Consider the following 18578-nt stretch of genomic DNA (forward strand, 5'->3'; position numbering starts at 1 on the left):
GCTTCACTCCTGTTCCAGAAGGTTCATATATCTACTATCCATCTAATTAATTAGTACTTCAACATAGACATTTCACAAAATTCTAGCATATACATGCTGACGTTCCATCCGAGTTTTAATGGTCTGAAGTTTTGCTAACTTTAGAACCATTCAACATTGAACTAACAATATAAACTTTATTCATGTTCTAAAGCTTTCAACGTCATTCTTCACTTTACAAAATTTCTACAATGTTTGGAATTTTTTTGTGACAAATATGGCCATAATAATCGCCTAAAATAAGAAAAGATGCGTATTTTCTTCCATTATTATTAAAGCATGCAATAACCTAAATTTAATAACAAATTCTTTCCCTTGAAATCTAGAAACTTTAAAACATATTAGTAGTATACTTTAGTATTTCTATTACCAAGAAAGTGTTTGGAACATGCGCAAATTAACATAAACACACAAATGAGTGCAGAGAAAGATTGTAGGCAGTATACATATTCATGAAACTATTGCACGATTCTAGGTCTTGGCCAACGATTAGTCATCGACTGCAGAAAAAATAATGATTAAGCGTGTAACTAGTATAACTACGAAATATTGTAGAATATTTAGCTTTAAATTAAAAAACGAACTGCCTTTATTAATGAATGAAAAGCAATATTTTTGGTAAGCGGATCAATTTATTAGGAGCTCTTCTGGAGCGTTTAGGTTTTAAGAACATAACTACTAGAGGTTCAATTAACAATGCCTATTCTTGTTTGCATCTTATTTTAATTAAAAATGCGTTGCGATATATATAATTGTTCGATTACACAAATGACAAATCACAAATACCCTTAATTCAAATCATATTATTACAATAGTAAGATTCATACATCCTTCCTACGTCAAAAAGTATTCAATTCCTCACACAATCACCCTATCACCCTATTTAGTAACCAACCAAGTGACCATCCCACCTGTTTCCACATCCCATACAAACCACACATCCTCACCTTATCCAGATCAATATCAGCGATCGGGAACCACTTGCCAATGAACACGACAACGGGCCTGCCGAGCCGGTCCACTCCGCTCTGGTACAAGCAGCCGATCCCCGACACCTCGCTGAGGTCCTCGCTTCGCGCGCGTCGGAGCAGACGCTCGTATCTGTGACAATGGATAGGTCATAGGATATCTTAGGTGGAAGAATTATTTAAAAGTAACTTACGGTAATTTGAACTCTTGAATATATTATTTATTAGGTAGGTATATGAATATAAAAACCACCTCACTGAAAGTCACAATTTTTTAATTAGTTAAAAAAATATTTGTTTGAACATTCGCAAAGAAAATTTCTTACTGCTGTTTACATTAATGTATAAATGGCAGATATTACACAAAAGTGTGTATTGTTTCTGTATGTTTGTGTATGTGTTTTAATAACCTCCAGAAGTCAGTTCTAAATTGTAACCATATACTACTCTCACAATAATAAAATATATTCGAGCAATCTTTCAGATTAAACAGTATTGGCAGAATATCTCTAGAAAACAAACTTTATAAGACGCTATTAAACCTATCAGCAATCACCCTAAACGACACAATATGAAACCTCCAAAAACTATTAGGAACACATGTCATTGCCAAGTGCCAAGTAATGTACAAACTACAAATGAACGACAGCATTCAGGAAAGAATAACAATAAAAACCATAATATGGAAACTCGCCAAGTGATGGCCAAGTGTAAATAATACAATTGTTTGAAATATGAGCTTATGAGACTTTCAATATGTGGTTAGAGTTTTTTTTAAATCTGATAGTTGACGGAATGAGAACAGGGATGTTTACTCCATAAATAGATGACATGAGAAAATACACTGCATTATCATATTTCAATGAAAGACCACTTTCTTTTATATGAAGGACGAAGGGAACAAACTACACGTGCAGTATAGATACGAATTCAATTTCTAAGTTGACGAACATATAGGGCAGTAGACATCGCCACTTGCGTCAAAGGTGACACGACCCCGATTCTTTGAGGTCACATTTCTCCCTTCACTGGGATAGCTTTCAACTTTATTATGTAGCAATTTTTATCATATTTTCATGCTTTTGTTGAATGTTTTGATGTGCTTCTATGAAAATCTTTAATAATATATTTTTTTTAAGTACAATCAAAAATTATTCATTTCTAAATGTTTATGAATGTTACTCGTAAAATAAATATAAATAGTATTTTTACGCTACTTTGTACTAATAAGAACTGAGAATAATTGTCTAATTTGGTCCTTGTAATTTGTTATGGTGTACCTAAATGAATTTGTAAGCACGTAGATAAGCCTCTCGTCTTTGCCGCAATGCGTTTTCCCACTTTGTAGTAATTAAATAGAACACAATTTCCTTTAAGATAACTAATTCCAAGGATGTCGTGTACAAACATATAAAAAATATATGACCAAGTGTAAGACATTGAGAATATTTGCACACCGAATCTTAAACACTGAGCAATTAAAATACCGAGTAGTGTTAATCTTTTGTCAACTGCTTTATGTGACAAAAATACGCGATTTTGTGCTCTATTGTTAAAATGTAAGGTTACATTTTTCAGGAAATTTATTTTCGTCATAAATTTTATGAGAATATTGTGGCCGTGATACCAGCTACGAAATTTGAATCTTGATAAGCGCCAACCGCATGATTCTGGTTTTAAAATGTATGCCTTTAATTACGTACTCAAGACGTTGTTAATCAGTGATGGAACTAATTACCATTTTGTTTCCTACTTTGTCCAACAATAAAAATGAACGAAACGTAACACAAATTCAATTTCTCAATGTCGTCTTCCGTAGCTCCCAATGGAGTGAAATTTGAACATCACAAACCGAGGCAGGTTACAATAGCAAGCGTTGAACCCGTTTCATTATTTTAAGTTATAATGATACCAAAACCTGGTAAACCACCACATGATACTACTTCATACCGCCCGATCTCTTTGCTGCCGATCATGTCAAAATTATTTGAAAAACTCTTCTTGAAACGGTTAAAACCCATAATCGAGGAATGAAACTTAATTCCTGAATATCAATTTGGATTCAGAGAACACCATTCTACAATAGACCAAGTACATAGAATTACCAATATAATTGAAAAGGCTCTAGAAGAAAGAAAAGTCTGCTCCACGGTGTTTTTGGATGTGGCGCAAGCATTTGATAAAGTATGGCACGAGGGGCTTATATTCAAACTAAGAAATATGCTCCCAAAACAGTTCGTTGACGTCTTAGAGTCTTACTTGTCACAGCGTATGTTTAGAGTAAGACAAGATGATGCATATTCAGAGCTTAAGCCTATAGAAGCTGGAGTACCGCAAGGAAGTGTTCTGGGTCCTATTCTGTACTTATTGTACACCTGCGATATTCCTAAGTTAGAGAACAACACCATTGCAACATTTGCTGATGACACAGCTATAATGGCCACAGGTGATACTCATGAAGAAGCAGTAGAAAAAGTTCAGATAGCTGTTAATACCATCTTTGTCTGGACGAAAAAATGGAGAATAAAACTCAATGAGTCTAAATCTATTCATGTAGACTTCACAAACAAAAAGCCAAATTATCATCCGGTATACATAAATAATCATGTAATACCTTATGAAAACACAGCTAAATATCTGGGTATGACACTTGACGCAAAGCTTCGCTGGAAGGCTCATGTCAAAAAGAAACGCGAGGAGCTAGAGCTTCGCTACAAGGCCATGTACTGGCTAATTGGGAAGCATTCATCACTTTCAGAACAAAACAAATTACTCCTGTATAAACAAGTCCTTATGCCTTTGTGGACTTATGGTAGTCAGCTTTGGGGCTGTACCAAACCAAGTAATATCAGAATCATACAACGGTTTCAAAATAAAGTACTCAGGGAGATCGTAAACGCTCCCTGGTACATTAGAAATGACGACCTACATCGGGACCTGAAAGTAGATCTCGTCACGGACATAATTAAAAAGAACGCTGAGGCTCACGAACGCAGACTTCATCACCATGTGAACGTCGAGGCTATCCAGCTCCTTGACAACACGGACATAGTGAGAAGACTGAAAAGGACAAAACCTTTTGAGTTAGTTTAGTGAAGTGTTAGTGTAATATAGTGAGTGCTATTCATAAAGAACACATGAACGAAGTGTCTTCGCCTTAATAGAGACATTAAGAAAAGTGTTAATGGACACGTTCTTAGACATACTTTACCTAGCAAATTAAGTTAGATTTATATTACTCATTAGCCTATAGTATAAGGCTAGATCGTAATTTTCAATAATGATACCCTAAGTAGTTAGGTTCATTATATTAGGTGAAAAAAAAAAAAAAAAAAAGAAAATGGCAACATGAATTCCTTGACTGACATGCGCAAATACCAATCTGGTGCGCGAGAAACAACAAATATTTAAAATGTTTAACATTTACGTGACGTGTCCCCAATTTGTAATCTCAGTCGACAAACGCAGCATCCATACTTTGGAAATGCGAAAGCAAACCTGTCTGTCTCTGTTTCTTTTGACATATTTAGTGCAATATAAAAATAGGTAGGTATTTTTTGCGAAAATAAAGCATAAAGGGAAATAGAAACTTTATATTGGGAAAGCCTATCGAACCCGCTTTCATTTTCCAACTTTCCTGTTTTCAATTCCATTTTCATAATATATCGTGTTTTGTTTTTTTTATTAAAGCTGAGTAAATTTATTAATGTGTTAATTGTTTTATGAATAACTGTGTTTAAATGTAGTGGTGACAACGTCCTGCATATACATATACTCATATCATATCGTATGATTCATAAATTTTGTGTGATGCAACAATAAATGGAACGTCATGCTCAAGTTTAGTTTAATTAAAAATGATTAAGATAATTCTCACATGTAAGAAATATAATAAACAAGATATAGGTATACATTTTAATACAAATCAAAGTGTTTTACATGTATCATGTGCATAGATATTTAAGCAAAATAAGGTTTAACAAGCCATTATTTAAAAGTTATTAACCCGATGTTTCACCTTCACCTTTAATTGCTGTAAAAGGTACCGTATCGTAAAATAAACGTAATGTTTTAAGGTTGAAGACAACCATTATCACAATATAAAACGTTTGATGACGTAAATTATATTAATATTAACTTAAACATGCTCCATTGTGATGAAATAATAAGGAATATTGAACTATATGTATTGATATACCGTTTCACTATGTATTGTGTGCATCAGAAACAAATATTTTATGTACATAAGAGATTAAAGACAAGTAAATAAAAAACAATGCATAATGTTCACTATAATAAAATTTCACTGGTCATTGCCCTAATCGTATTACGTAAGAAGATTGTTTTGTAAAGAGTACTTGAAGTATCAGGCTTGTTTAAATTAAACGAGGCATGATTTAAAATTTCTAAATAAACCACAAACACGCACTATAGATTACCTAATTTTAGTTAGTTATAAATATACGAAAGAGTTAAATAATATGTAGACGAGTCGGTCACAGCATTATGTCAAGGTCTAGCAATTCGCGTATTTATAGGATTAACGTCGTCTGCAAAGTTCCAAGTAGATTAAATGGAGAGTGAAATAAAAATAAACGATTTTCTTTGAAACATTTCATCCATGATAGATTTTCTTCAGACAAGTGATTACCTCTGTCTACACTAACTTTCAGACAAGTTATAAATCTCTTTACTAGTAACGTTTTTAACTCCACGAATACACCTTAAAGTTTAGTTAGTTTATTCAGGTATTGTATCATCTATATGTGTGTAGTGTATATCGAGGTTATCTACCGTGTGTGTATACTACTGAGGCTTACCCACAAATATTTCATGAGCGTACCGTATCGACACGCATTGCAATGATTCCGTTTCTATTTCAAACCGCAACTGGTCTAAAATTAACAAAGGTCGGCCCTGACGTATTGCCATGGTCACGTATTGGCCACAGTCATCAATAAGCTTTATTTTAATTAAAACATCTCTCATACAATTGTTTTAGTCTACACGCCAAAGAAAACATCAAAAATATTCTTGAGTTCAGAGATAAATATTATTTTAATAGTATCTACGCATGAATGTATAAAGACATTATAAACACTGTCTTACTATAATATGATATGATATTTGTTTACTCAAAAACTGTTGAGTTGTTACATAAAGAAATTCTGCGTAGCACAGTTCTACGACGCGACGATACCGCTTCTACGCAGCAAATTATTTGGGCCACCATTCATCCGTCCTTCGTAAACACCAAACAAAAATAGGCAATAATTTACTTCCACGTTCCCCTTTAATCAAAGAGACGCTGATAAATTAATGATCAATCAGAATTTCCAAAACAAGAGTGCAAACGAGAACAAAAAAACATTTACCAAAGTAAAATATACACGAAGAATTATTTGCTATGACGCAGTACAATCCAAACTTTGAACCGAGTTTTTAAGTATCGAAATAAACACGCCCCCAGCGGCTATAGCTGCTGGCAAAGCGCCAATGTGTCGGCGCCCATTGACTAGTGACGTCACCACGCCTTCAACACAGCGTGGATGACCGGATGTAAATACTAGGGTAACTAATGCATATCACATCGCACTATGTTCAGTAACAGGTTTGTTTACAATAGCCAAGTCTGGGCACAAAAAGATACTATTGTATGTCATGAAGAGGTCTAATCTTTCCACAATGATAATGATATACTTGTCCTCTTAACGTAAGAAGTGAAACGTCGATATTGCATTTGATTTATAGGGGTTAGTTTCAGAATCGACGCCAAGTAATTCAGGGTTGTATTTGTATGACAAGAATTATATATGGGTGACAATGGGTGTGTGTATTGTCACCATTAAAAACTTCTACAAGTCTTATTGTACGCATAAAGAATTGATATCGAAACGCTATAACTTCATGTTGTTAATTTTCACCGTAAAATTTGAATTTCAGGGCGTTAAATTGCGTGTTATTGTATTTTCTAAACACTTTGCGATTTATATTTGTCGATAATGGATCCATATTTATAATTGATGGATGGATTGGATAATGGATTCATTATGTATGACTCAAGCCAATCTCATGATATGCAACACATTGTTCCTAGACACAAAAAATGCTGTGGTATTTCCAGTCAACCTACATGCCCAACAATTGAAAACATTCCAAAATCAACATCCAGGTTGAACGAACTAGCGCTTTATTTTCCTACCACGTGTACAATGTCAGACATAAGATCAGCATCAGAAATTGAGCGAAGTTTCCGTGAGTTTGAAGAGGAAATCAATTGTCAATGTAGCATTTTGCATCTTGAAGCGGCAATTCGATTTATTCATCCCCGCTGCATTGTATTGAGCATGTCAAAGTGAGTATAGAGAAGTATATTTCATCGTAGACGCGACAGAAAACTGTCTATACAATTGATTTTCTCTTCCAGAAGTAACAATGCAATGTAGGTACTAGAATGACACCGGATAGTCCGGTATTTGCTGGATTCGCTCTGGTGTACGTTTACAACCGAAGCCCTTGGCTTATGCGTGTCATTAATCAGATTAATTACTGGCCAGGAAACATGACAACATCATGTTTTTAAACTGAAGGACCCGTATTACATTTGATAAGTACCTAGTGCTTATTTTTTTTAAGCATCTCTCAAAACATAGTAACAAAATGTTTCAGTTTAAAATGTTAACAAGTTAATTACGATCTGCATTTAATTTCATTTTTGCAAAGCTACTACGATATTTTTTTTATTTAATAAACTACATTTCAGTAAATGGTTTTAATTTGTAGCACGCCATTTTCATAGACGAGACCTTTCATAATTTCTACTTGGCTTTGCCAATTGGCTGAAGCCTGACTGAAGCAGTCCTTTTGAATGTCCTCAACTCAATTTATATTGCTACTCAAAGATGAGATTGATGAATAGATATATTAAAAACTTGGGAAATACGCGTTAAAAAAATATTTTGGAATTTGCTTTGAATAAGCCTGCTACAGAACAGAAGCTGAATGCTAGATGAATTTTATTTAGAAATACACATCTTTTTGAAAAATATAAAAGAGATGTCAATAAAAGTATTGAGTTTAAATAACCTAGGCTGGACAAGAAAAAATTTATGGTCGACTCCTTGAAGACATTGTAGGCGCCACGATTCTACAATAAAACGCGTGATAATGGACTACGTACATTCCAAGGAAATTGAACAGTAACATTTAGAAAAGCGCCTTTTTATAAAATTGCAAGTGAAGTACCCACTGAAGATCTAAAAGAAAATGAAATATAATTTTAGGGCATTAGCCGTCATACTGGATTACACCATTTCCGAACTTTGAGTTTGAAAACGTGTTTATTACATTTCACGTTTTCCTCATTTTCTTCGTTTAAAACTTATTTGAATGGCGACAAGTATCCGAAATTGATAATGAAAAGTTTGTTCTCGAACTTTCGCGTATTATTGTTCTAGTTAATAAGACCTTTTGAAAACAAAGACACGTTATGGTAGCACATTGTATTTAATTACTAGATATGCTATCGGTTGTACTGCCACTGAATATTTATCACGATACAATCTCGTTAATGGAAACAAAGACTTCATTTGCTGGTGTCGTTTAATTTCCTGATAGCGTTCATTAACTTCTAACTGGGAACGTGATAGCACAATATAATTGGGTGGCTTTTGTTGTTAATCAGAATTAATTGTATGTAAATAATGCAATAAAAATGATTAATTCATGAGCACCAGATGATTTATATAAAGGTAAAGATATTCAATATTTTTCTTGGAATAAAGAAATATCCAAGAAAAAGATTTTCATTACAACACTTTATAAGAGCAAGGTTGAAATGTATTTTAACTTATGAAGTAAAGAAGATAATAGCAGTAGCTTGAAGAAATATAACTGAAAATCTTACGAACATTCCCACATCGTTATCATACTCACGTTCAGAAACCACACAAACACGTGTTACGGATAAATGTTTAAATGAATACACGGCACAATTTTACAACATCCGTATAATATGTACGAAAGGTATGTACGCTCATTAAATGATCAAACTTGTTTTCATTTTTTTGTGCATTTATAATAATTTTAATATATATAATTACAAGCATTGCTTTTAACACTTTTGCAGAGCAACTTAATTGCTTGCTAATTACTTTTTTTTAAATTTGTCTAGCATCGAAATCGGTCAAATGAAACAGCAAATTAAGTGGAAGAATTAATTAAATCAACCTTAAATTAAAATAATTTAATCTGAGTAAAGAGTAAGCTTTAATTAAAATAATTTGATATGAATCAACTTCACTTTTTAACCGACTTCAAAAAAAAGGAGGAGGTTATCAATTCGGCCGGTATGTTTTTTTTTTTTTTATGTATGTACACCTATTACTCCGAGGTTTCTGAACCGATTTACGTGATTCTTTTTTTGTTCGATGCGGGATGGTGTCGAATTGGTCCCATAAAAATTTTATTCGGATAGGCCCAGTAGTTTTTATTTTATGAGCATTTTTGTCTGTATTTGTAAATGTTGCAAGTGCAAGTTTGAAGTCGGTTGTTTTTAACGCAGTTATTGACTTGTCGCAAAATAAAATTAGAGGCAGGTTTAAATATCCTTAAAGAAGGCGTAATTGCATATGCCTTTGACTAGGTGTTTTAAAGCAATGCTAAACATAAAGAAACCCCTACACAAGGGATACGAGCATTAAGTCGTTGGTACTGGGGAGTGGCGTTTTGACCTAAATGCACTCGTATGCTACACTGCTCATCAACCCTTTTAATGAAGGGTCATTAATTTATACTGCTCAGCTCTCGGATTAAATATGAAAATGTGAGAGCTTTGAATAACTGGATTGTTTAATTTATGACTTAAACATCAGATAGATGATTGAGAGGAACCCAGACTTGTGTAGAATTATATTAATAATTTATTTTTGAATGATTGCATCTCTTCGTCTATTAGTGTTTCTTCTACATAATATTGCAATGCTATCTATGTCGTTGTTTTCGTATTACAATACATATTTGTCGTAACATCACGCCGAACGCTTGATCACGATACTATAGCAATGAAACTACATAATCGATAGGATGGTCGTCAGATGGTCGAATTTCGACAATCGACCGATCCTAGTTAATATTAACACACCATATAATTGGTAAGCAATTTATTAAATTAGACAAGTAATTGCTACATCTACTTACTTTTCTTCCTGAGTTTCCACCACTGGCGGGCTCGGTGTATGTGTACTTAAATCAGGCAGCTCTACTGCCATTGTGTCCATCGCCATTTTTACTCACTATATCACTATTCACTTAGTCACTAATACAGTCATAGATCGTATGTATTTATTATTATTACACCTGGTTGAAAGGAAATATTAAATGTTTTAAAGTCCGATGCAAAATGTTTATTTAACATGTGAACTGAGTCTACTGACTAGATGATTTTATCTGATAAATAATCAGATGTGCTATCAGCGAATGTTTATACAAATCAATGAGATGTTTCGTTTCATGTTAAATTTAAATTATTCTATTTGGGTTTAAAAAGTTGTTATTGAGCAAGGTTTCTTGATTAGTTCAATCTCTAAAATGTTTATTATTAAATTTGAGGAATTACATTTCACAATTGGGCGTCAATTCTAACAATTTAATATTAGGTTCGTAGTGGTTAATTATTACAAACATCCTTTCGTAATAATATATTTCACCAGTTTTAACCGTCAACATAATTGTATGAAAAATTGATTGCTATTATTAATACATAAATGTAAGTAAACATAAAAATTGTAGGAAATTTCCTTAGGCAGCTTAGTTGGACGAGGTCAGTCTCGCACGGCAAAAATATAAGAATATTCCTATCATAATATTTAAATGGTAAAGTAGGTATATTGTCTATTAAAATTGTTTGTTTATTATGAGTCAAAAACTAGTGGAACCGATTTAAAATTTTATTCAGTCGAGAATCCTACATCTGTACCTAGCTACATTTTCTTCATCCCGGTTCAGCCCTTGCGAGTAGGGAAAAGCGGTAAGTCATGTATAAAACCTCGTGTATTTCTTAATATAAAGCTTCTATGATACTATTTTTCACACTAACATTTCTTTTATTACCATATCATAATCCATTCATTGGTGCCAACAACCCGTTCCAACCTCATAATTCTCCATTATGGGTATAAACAATAACCGCCTAATAAGATCATACGGCATATGAATAATGCAAGCCGGGATGATGTGGGAAATTAGATTATGTCATCTTATTTATCACTAGCTTTCCGCCCGCGGTTTCGCCCGCTTTGTTCAAAATCTAATAAATTGTAAGTTTACTAAAACCTTCCTAGAGAATCACTCTATGTATTAAAAAAAATCCCTTCAAAATCCGCTGTGTAGTTTAAAAGATTTAAGCAAACATATAGGAACAGAGAAAACAACTTTGTTTGTACTAACTATGTAATGATGATACTATATGTAAATAGTCCTTTGGTATGTAACTCAAATCATACAATTCCCGGAGAATTCTACAACTGTTCATAAGATAGACGACAATCTTATATTATCTAGAAATATAAATTTTTCTCAAGAATTTTACCGGTATTGGACTTGAAATTCTGAAGTATCGCTTGAGCAACTTGAAGTTGCGCTTAGCGAGATTACTTTTAGATTCACCTGTCAATATACATTAGGTTAAAGGAAGATGAACATCCTTACGGAAATTCTAGCATCATTTATACAACACTCATATTTCGCAAAACAGAAAAGTAATTTCATACACAAATCGTCTTTACCTTAAAACTAAAATACACACGTAGTCTTGTCTACATAAAAATATATAATATTATATACCTGTTGAACCACAGCAAACATCTAGAGTACTTAGGTCCATTAATGGTCACATGTCTAAAAATTAGTCAACACGTAATGTTTGAACTGAAATAAAAAGCCAACGCAATTAAACAGAAACCTGATCCTTATAGACATGGCCTTATTGCCGGTATTTTTATAGATGTCTATAGTCTTTACGTGGTACAAATTAATGCATCAGATTTTCGTGGAACTTGGAAATGATAAATATCCCAATTCGATAAATATTACAGATGATTTATGACTCCATCATGCTGGTTTTTGCCATTTATGAATACGGCCACCTGATACCGAATTTAGAGGAGCCAATGTAGAAAATCCAGGGAATTATAGCAAGTAAAGCATTCATTACATTTTACTGTCCCTGTATAAACCTATTTGAATATTACCAACATATTACCTAGCTATGCCGCGCGGTTTCACCCGCATTGCTCCGCTCCTGTTGGTCTTAGCGTGATGATATATGTATAAGCCTTCCTCGATAAATGGGCTATCTAACACCGAAAGAATTTTTCAAATCGGACCAGTAGTTCCTGAGATCATTGTTTGAACTCTTCAGCTTTATAATATTAGTATAGATTAATTAGGATGGAGTCCCCCCTGAGAATTTAATTTTAGATAACACAACGAATAGTAAAAAATCCTATTCAAATCCTATGAAAATTCTATTTAACAGATAAAACTTATAATTTAATTTAGAGTTGATAAGTATGCTATGTAAAGTAGTACAATTAAATTAATGGAGTTAAAAAACAAAGCGAACAGCGATAAAGAGATAAACATTCAATGTTATTATATTTTACCGCATTATATTCAGAGTATTGACACGAGGAAAATATAATACCGACATTTTCTATTGTTTACTGTATTTCAAAAAGTAAAATTTATCAAATATAATGGACATTGAATTATATTACAGTATTTACGATTTATTGTACAGTCAGCAACAAAAATGGACCAAGATTAATATTATTTAAAAATAGTATAGACCGAGTGTCAGAATATTTCAAAGCTGTTATCTGGACGTGCGATGAATAAATTAAATAAAAGAGAACTAATATTTCTTGAACTAATATCTCTTCATAACATTAAAAAAAAGTCAATATGTATACTAGTACAAACTAAGTCCACATCACGTACGCAATATATTTCGCGTAATTGAATTTGTGAAGGAAAAACTGTCTCAAGTTTCACGTAAAAGGTCCCTTGGACCTTTATCACCCCCTTAAGTAATCTTTTAGGCTTAAACGATAGCTCTCTTAACTCTTCATTCTCTTTGACGAACTCTTTCCTTTTCTGATTTTAATGGACGGATTAATTGTTAGTTTCTATTATGTCTTTAAGGGCCGATTTTTCAATTCTTGGTTAAAATTTATCCGTCCAATATTACACGAACATTTTAAAATGTCACCTGTAAACTGTCAAATACGGACAATTAGAATACATTTTTGAAATGGTAGTTTATACGTTATTCGATGAATAAGTTTTTACCAAGCATTGAAAAATCAGCCCTTAAAAAATAAAATTGTTCTTGTTTATGTAATTGATTTATGAAACAATTTTCCGCGCTGACTATGGCTTTCATAGTTTATCTAAAAAATTATCAACACCATTTCAATTTGTACCATAATGCGTGGATAATCTTTTCACAAAAGTTTATTTCTGTACAATAAAGTAAAGCAACGAAACAATTTACGCCTACTAGCAAAGATAATCTCGTCATTAACTTTAATTACAGGTCGTTCTAAGACACAAGAGCGAAAAAGGTCAATGTAGCTTCTGACGAATATATTTATTTTGCTAAAATTTTGCAATTACTATTCATAAAAAATCTGCATAGGTTTATTTGTCACGAAGATTCCGCGATTATTCCTCAAATTATCTGTATCGTACCTTTTTTCGAAAATGAAGTATATGCAATATTATAGGAAAATTTATAGTAGATAATATAGGTAATAGGTATGGCAATTTGAAAAAAGTGTCTAAAATAAAAAATAAAAAATTGATTGGTAGGTAGTAAATCTCAACTCCCAAGGGTCTCTGGTAAAGAATGATACAAAAACTCTCAATATTAATTACAAGTTTTCGCAATTAATACGATTCAGTTATTCTGTATCAATTAAAATCAAAACAAACCCTATTAGCACATCTGTTACATGTAATTATTATGTAGTTATTTAAACTAGACTGCATTTTAATTTTGTAATGCATCGGATTTCAAAACATTAAATTAACTCGTTTTTACTTACAATTCTGTGGGAATACAAGTTTGTTTTAGTTTATTGTGATTTATATTTGCGAAGCACAAAAAATCACTATTCACAAGGCAAGAGGTGGATATGCAATAGTTGTTTATATTTTTAATAAGGATATTTTCGCGAACGTGTTCACCCGGCGGCGGTCGGTTGAATACTGAATGCGCGGACGGGATGCGCGATGCTCCAAACTGTATTTACCCTATTATTGGTCGAACTGTTGTTTCAGTTTCACGCGTTTCGTTAGATTTGTAACTATAAACATATCAAAGTCAGTTCAGTCAGGTCAAGTTTTTCACGCTGTTTGTTAATAACAAACCTTTATTTTTGTTTAAAATAAATTTAGAAACGTTATAAATGTAAACACGATTGGAACGCGAACGGTCTCGCATCTCCTTGAAATTGGTTTTCATCTTGCATGAATATCCTTTCATTAATGAATAAGGAGAATACAATATGAATTTGCGATATCCTTTCGGCAAATTCCTTCGCCCCCGCATTTCGGATCGATTGGTCGACCAATCTAGCAACAAATCGGTCGACTGTATTTGGGTGGCTTCAATAGTAATATAATATTATATAATGTAGTCAAACAGTGAAGTGACCTTCAACTCGGAGAGTACATCTGTTATTGTTTGCAAACACAGCGTTAGATGACAGTCTAGTTTCATGGACCGTATTCAATTCAAATGACTGTGATTGACATGATAGATATGCCTATGCCTCTATATCAAATATGCACATACCTATTTACAAGAATAATATTATTAGAAATCAGAAATAACCTATAAAGGTATTTAAAAGAATTATGGAAAATGATTTGAAGGTAGACGCAAGTCGCAAACCCGTCATAAGATCCATCATCTCAATTATTGTCAACCGTCGTAATATTTCCTAAAATATTGTTCTACGAAAGTTAATGAAACATTTTTGATGTTCAAAAAGAATGAAAATTATCTAAAGATGTACTGTGTAGACGTGGAGTATTAAGGTTGGTGTCAAATAAAAAAACTATACAAAAGCGAAGCACAATAGGAAATAAACCGGCAATCAGTTTCCTGAAAATGAGAAACTACCGAATTACATTAATATTATTCTTTTTGTTTGAAACTTCGTAGCACGTGAGAAAACCACTCAATGAGCTATTTTGAGATTTTAAACCGAGTCACGTTTTCCAGCATCCACCATTTAGACCGTTGTTTGTTTGTTCTGCAAAAATATAATAAGGGCGTATCGGAGTCTGGACAGCGTCTTTGTAACTTGGTATTATATATTTTAGATGTTGGAATAAATACTTGGATGGTACTTCTCAAGGATAAATTAATTAAGATACATCAACACGAAAAGAAGTGTTTAAGAAAATTGGTTAAAAATTCCAATGGTTCATTCAGTTCATTTGTTAGTTTGAGTGAATCTTTCACGGTCGTATAATCAAAACTTTTCTTTCATATAACATTTTATAAAGTATAAACCTTTCTTCTGTTTAACATCTCAGCTTAACAACAGGCGAGATTGTGGTCAAGCGCTTCCCTATTCCCAATAAAAAAAAAAAGAAGTATACCAGGATACAATGACGACCTTCGTTGCAGTACACCGTAAATCCTTACGAATAACATTGAACTTTCAAGATCGTGACGAACTGTTTCAGTGTATTATAACTTTCTCAGTAGCGTGCAAGGAACACACTTTTTCATTTGAAGGAATTCAATTTTGCATACAATGTACCTCGTACATTGAATAAGACCTTTACTTGATTCGAAAGCTTGCGAAATTCCTTTTTATAACGTTTTATGTGATCGTTGATTATAGTTTACTTTATGTTTTTCAACAAACATGTTTTGCACGAGGAAATTACGCAAATTATAATTTATGCTTTCATGATAGCAAATAAATGTTGTTTAATTTAAAAACGCAAGGCTACATATTAGCTGTGATATCAGTATGTAAAACTACGAAAACTGGAGAGAGATTCTTCAGAATATAAACATTGGTTATTTTCATGTATATCAAATTGTACATTAATTTTAAGTTACCTATCGTTTCTGTAAATGTTGTTTTTGTGTGCATTGTACAATAAAGTGTTTTCTATTCTATTGTATATCATTGTAAACAATACAACATTGCAGATTAATACTGGGTCTCTTTAAAGAAACCTTAATTGAAAGAGATATAGTTGCATCCTGTAATAGGCTTGCAGCAATAAGCCGACGCACGTCACAAACAAAAAGAACGTATGGAATACAGTAACTGAATAAACTCTCCCACAAAGGCATCTCATTATCAAGTATTAATAGCAGTTACTTCACGAGCCACTTTACACAAGCCTCACCAAATATTAGCCGTGATAGCTCACGTCACAATGCAGAGGCAGCGTCACTTTGTTTGAACTGTCACGTGATAGGCAATCAACACCTTCCGTAGAGTCACCTAGAGATATCCCATGTCTTAGGTTAGGAAAATGGAAGATGAGAGGAAAGTTTGAAGATCCTTACTAATATTATAAACGCCTTATCCATATATATAAAGGCGAAAATAACTACTACTGTCTATGTCTCTTCTTAATGAACCAATTTGTATAGGATAGACATAGGATAGCTTTAACCCGGAATCACAAGGGTTTTCCCTCGACTACGCAGGCGAAGTCGCGGGCGTAGCGTAAAGCGGGCGTAAATTGAACATTGTATCCTGAAAAGCCTAGTGAGTCATTTATTGATTTCAGACATTTTGTGTTTATAATGAAAATTTATTACGATGTTATAAAAATCATCTTGTAATCTGGGCTTCAACTTTTTACGTCAGCGCAGACGAATCACGTAAGTGCGTATGAAATTCCGGAAAGCTATTCAATTAGGCGTAACTACTAACGAAAGAACATACACAATTTAGAAAAAAAAAATATATATAATATGATTCAATGTTCAAAGTCGTTTTAGGATATTTCGTTATAGACAAATTGCAGTCGCGTGTTCTTTTTAGGTTGGGGGCAAATGCATTAAATCTGCTACATCGATCGATTTTTATTACGAGCAAGGAGTGCTTTGCCATGTACGTGACGAGATTCTCTTTTTATTAGCTTTGGAATATTTGAGTCAGAACCGTTTGCATTGGGTAGAATACCGATTCTTTAAGGTCACTATCGCAATTAAGTTTTGAATGTTTCTCGAATTATATTAACTGGCACTATAAAAAGATTAAAAGTGCATTAAGTTTCAAAGTTTGCCCATAAGAATACCATCGATATGCTGATCATGATTAAACACAAGTTTATTGTTAATTTTGAAAAGCAATAACACTAGTGCAAGATTCGTTGGCCGCACTTTATTCGTCTGCTAGGACACATAAAGTTGCTAGTAAAAATCGATCTGTTCATAAGAAGCCTAATACGTGTCTGACCTATACATTACTGGAGGACGCGGGAGTTTATTACATCTTATACATATTGGTTAGGGAGCCAGGTGCAAATTTGGTTAATTATTTCCTCTCAAGAGATAATTCGTCAGACGCATCAGAGTATAGTATTATAAAGCCTCGTGAACGTCAGCTGGCGCTCGGTTGGGGGGGTGAGCGGTTGTAGCCTCCCACGCACGTAGGAAAAAAAAATACATTCATTCATTTCCTCTCAGCTAAAAATTTGTCAAATTGTAGCTAACCCAATATCTCAACGAAAAAAAATAATCAGCTGGTTACAACATGGTGTATTAAACGTCAGCTGGTGTCTCGAACATGAAAAAAATAAAATTATTTTCCGTGATTTCCTCTCAAACAAAAATTTACCTGATGATAGCTTATATGTAACTGTGGATATATATATAGGTCAGCTGGCTGTATCTTGGTGGAAAAACCGTCAGCTGATACTTTGAAAGTTATTACATAGGAGTTAGACAGAAGCATCTATTGCCAATTTATATGCATCAACTGACTAGGTTTTCCTCGAATTATTGCTAGCTGATTTTTTTTATTTATCGCATCAGTATATTCATACAATCAGCTCACAAATTTTCATCTGAGATGAAATGACGTATCTTTAATTATTATCGTTATTTTTAAAAATTCAAGCAACACACGCTAGCATAATATAGACAGTAATAAGGTACTTGGAGGTGGTTAGTTGTGCGCATGATCGGGGTACTACGTACATTCAGCCACATCGGTAAACATGTTTTTACAAATATTATAAACTGAAAATAACTATCATATCATCAAATTCACATAACTACCTAAAAGTGTAACAAATATGAAATAACCCACTAAAAACATTAGTTAACTATAATTATTAAAAAAATAATAGTATAATATATAATTAATAAAGTTATTACTTATCTTTTACGGGGACTTATGTTGATGGAATTCCACATATCTCGATGATTTTGTTAATGTCTCATTATATTCGAGACACCAGCTGACGCATAATACACCATGCTGTAACCAGCTGATTATTATTTTTCGTTGAGATATT

At 33.1% G+C, this 18578-nt stretch overlaps 1 protein-coding gene across 1 annotated transcript in view; it reads right to left on the reverse strand.

The window, feature by feature from the left end:
- The window catches only part of LOC123693039 (protein GDAP2 homolog), a 46677-nt gene that overhangs the window by 4526 nt on the left and 23573 nt on the right, over window positions 1-18578 (reverse strand). Inside the window, exon 8 of the mRNA XM_045637943.1 lies at window positions 987-1140. Within this exon, the coding sequence (XP_045493899.1) occupies window positions 987-1140 (154 nt within the window). The remainder of the gene's footprint in view (window positions 1-986; window positions 1141-18578) is intronic.

Source organism: Colias croceus, chromosome 7 (genome assembly GCF_905220415.1).
Source record: "Colias croceus chromosome 7, ilColCroc2.1".
Lineage (NCBI taxonomy): Eukaryota > Metazoa > Arthropoda > Insecta > Lepidoptera > Pieridae > Colias > Colias croceus.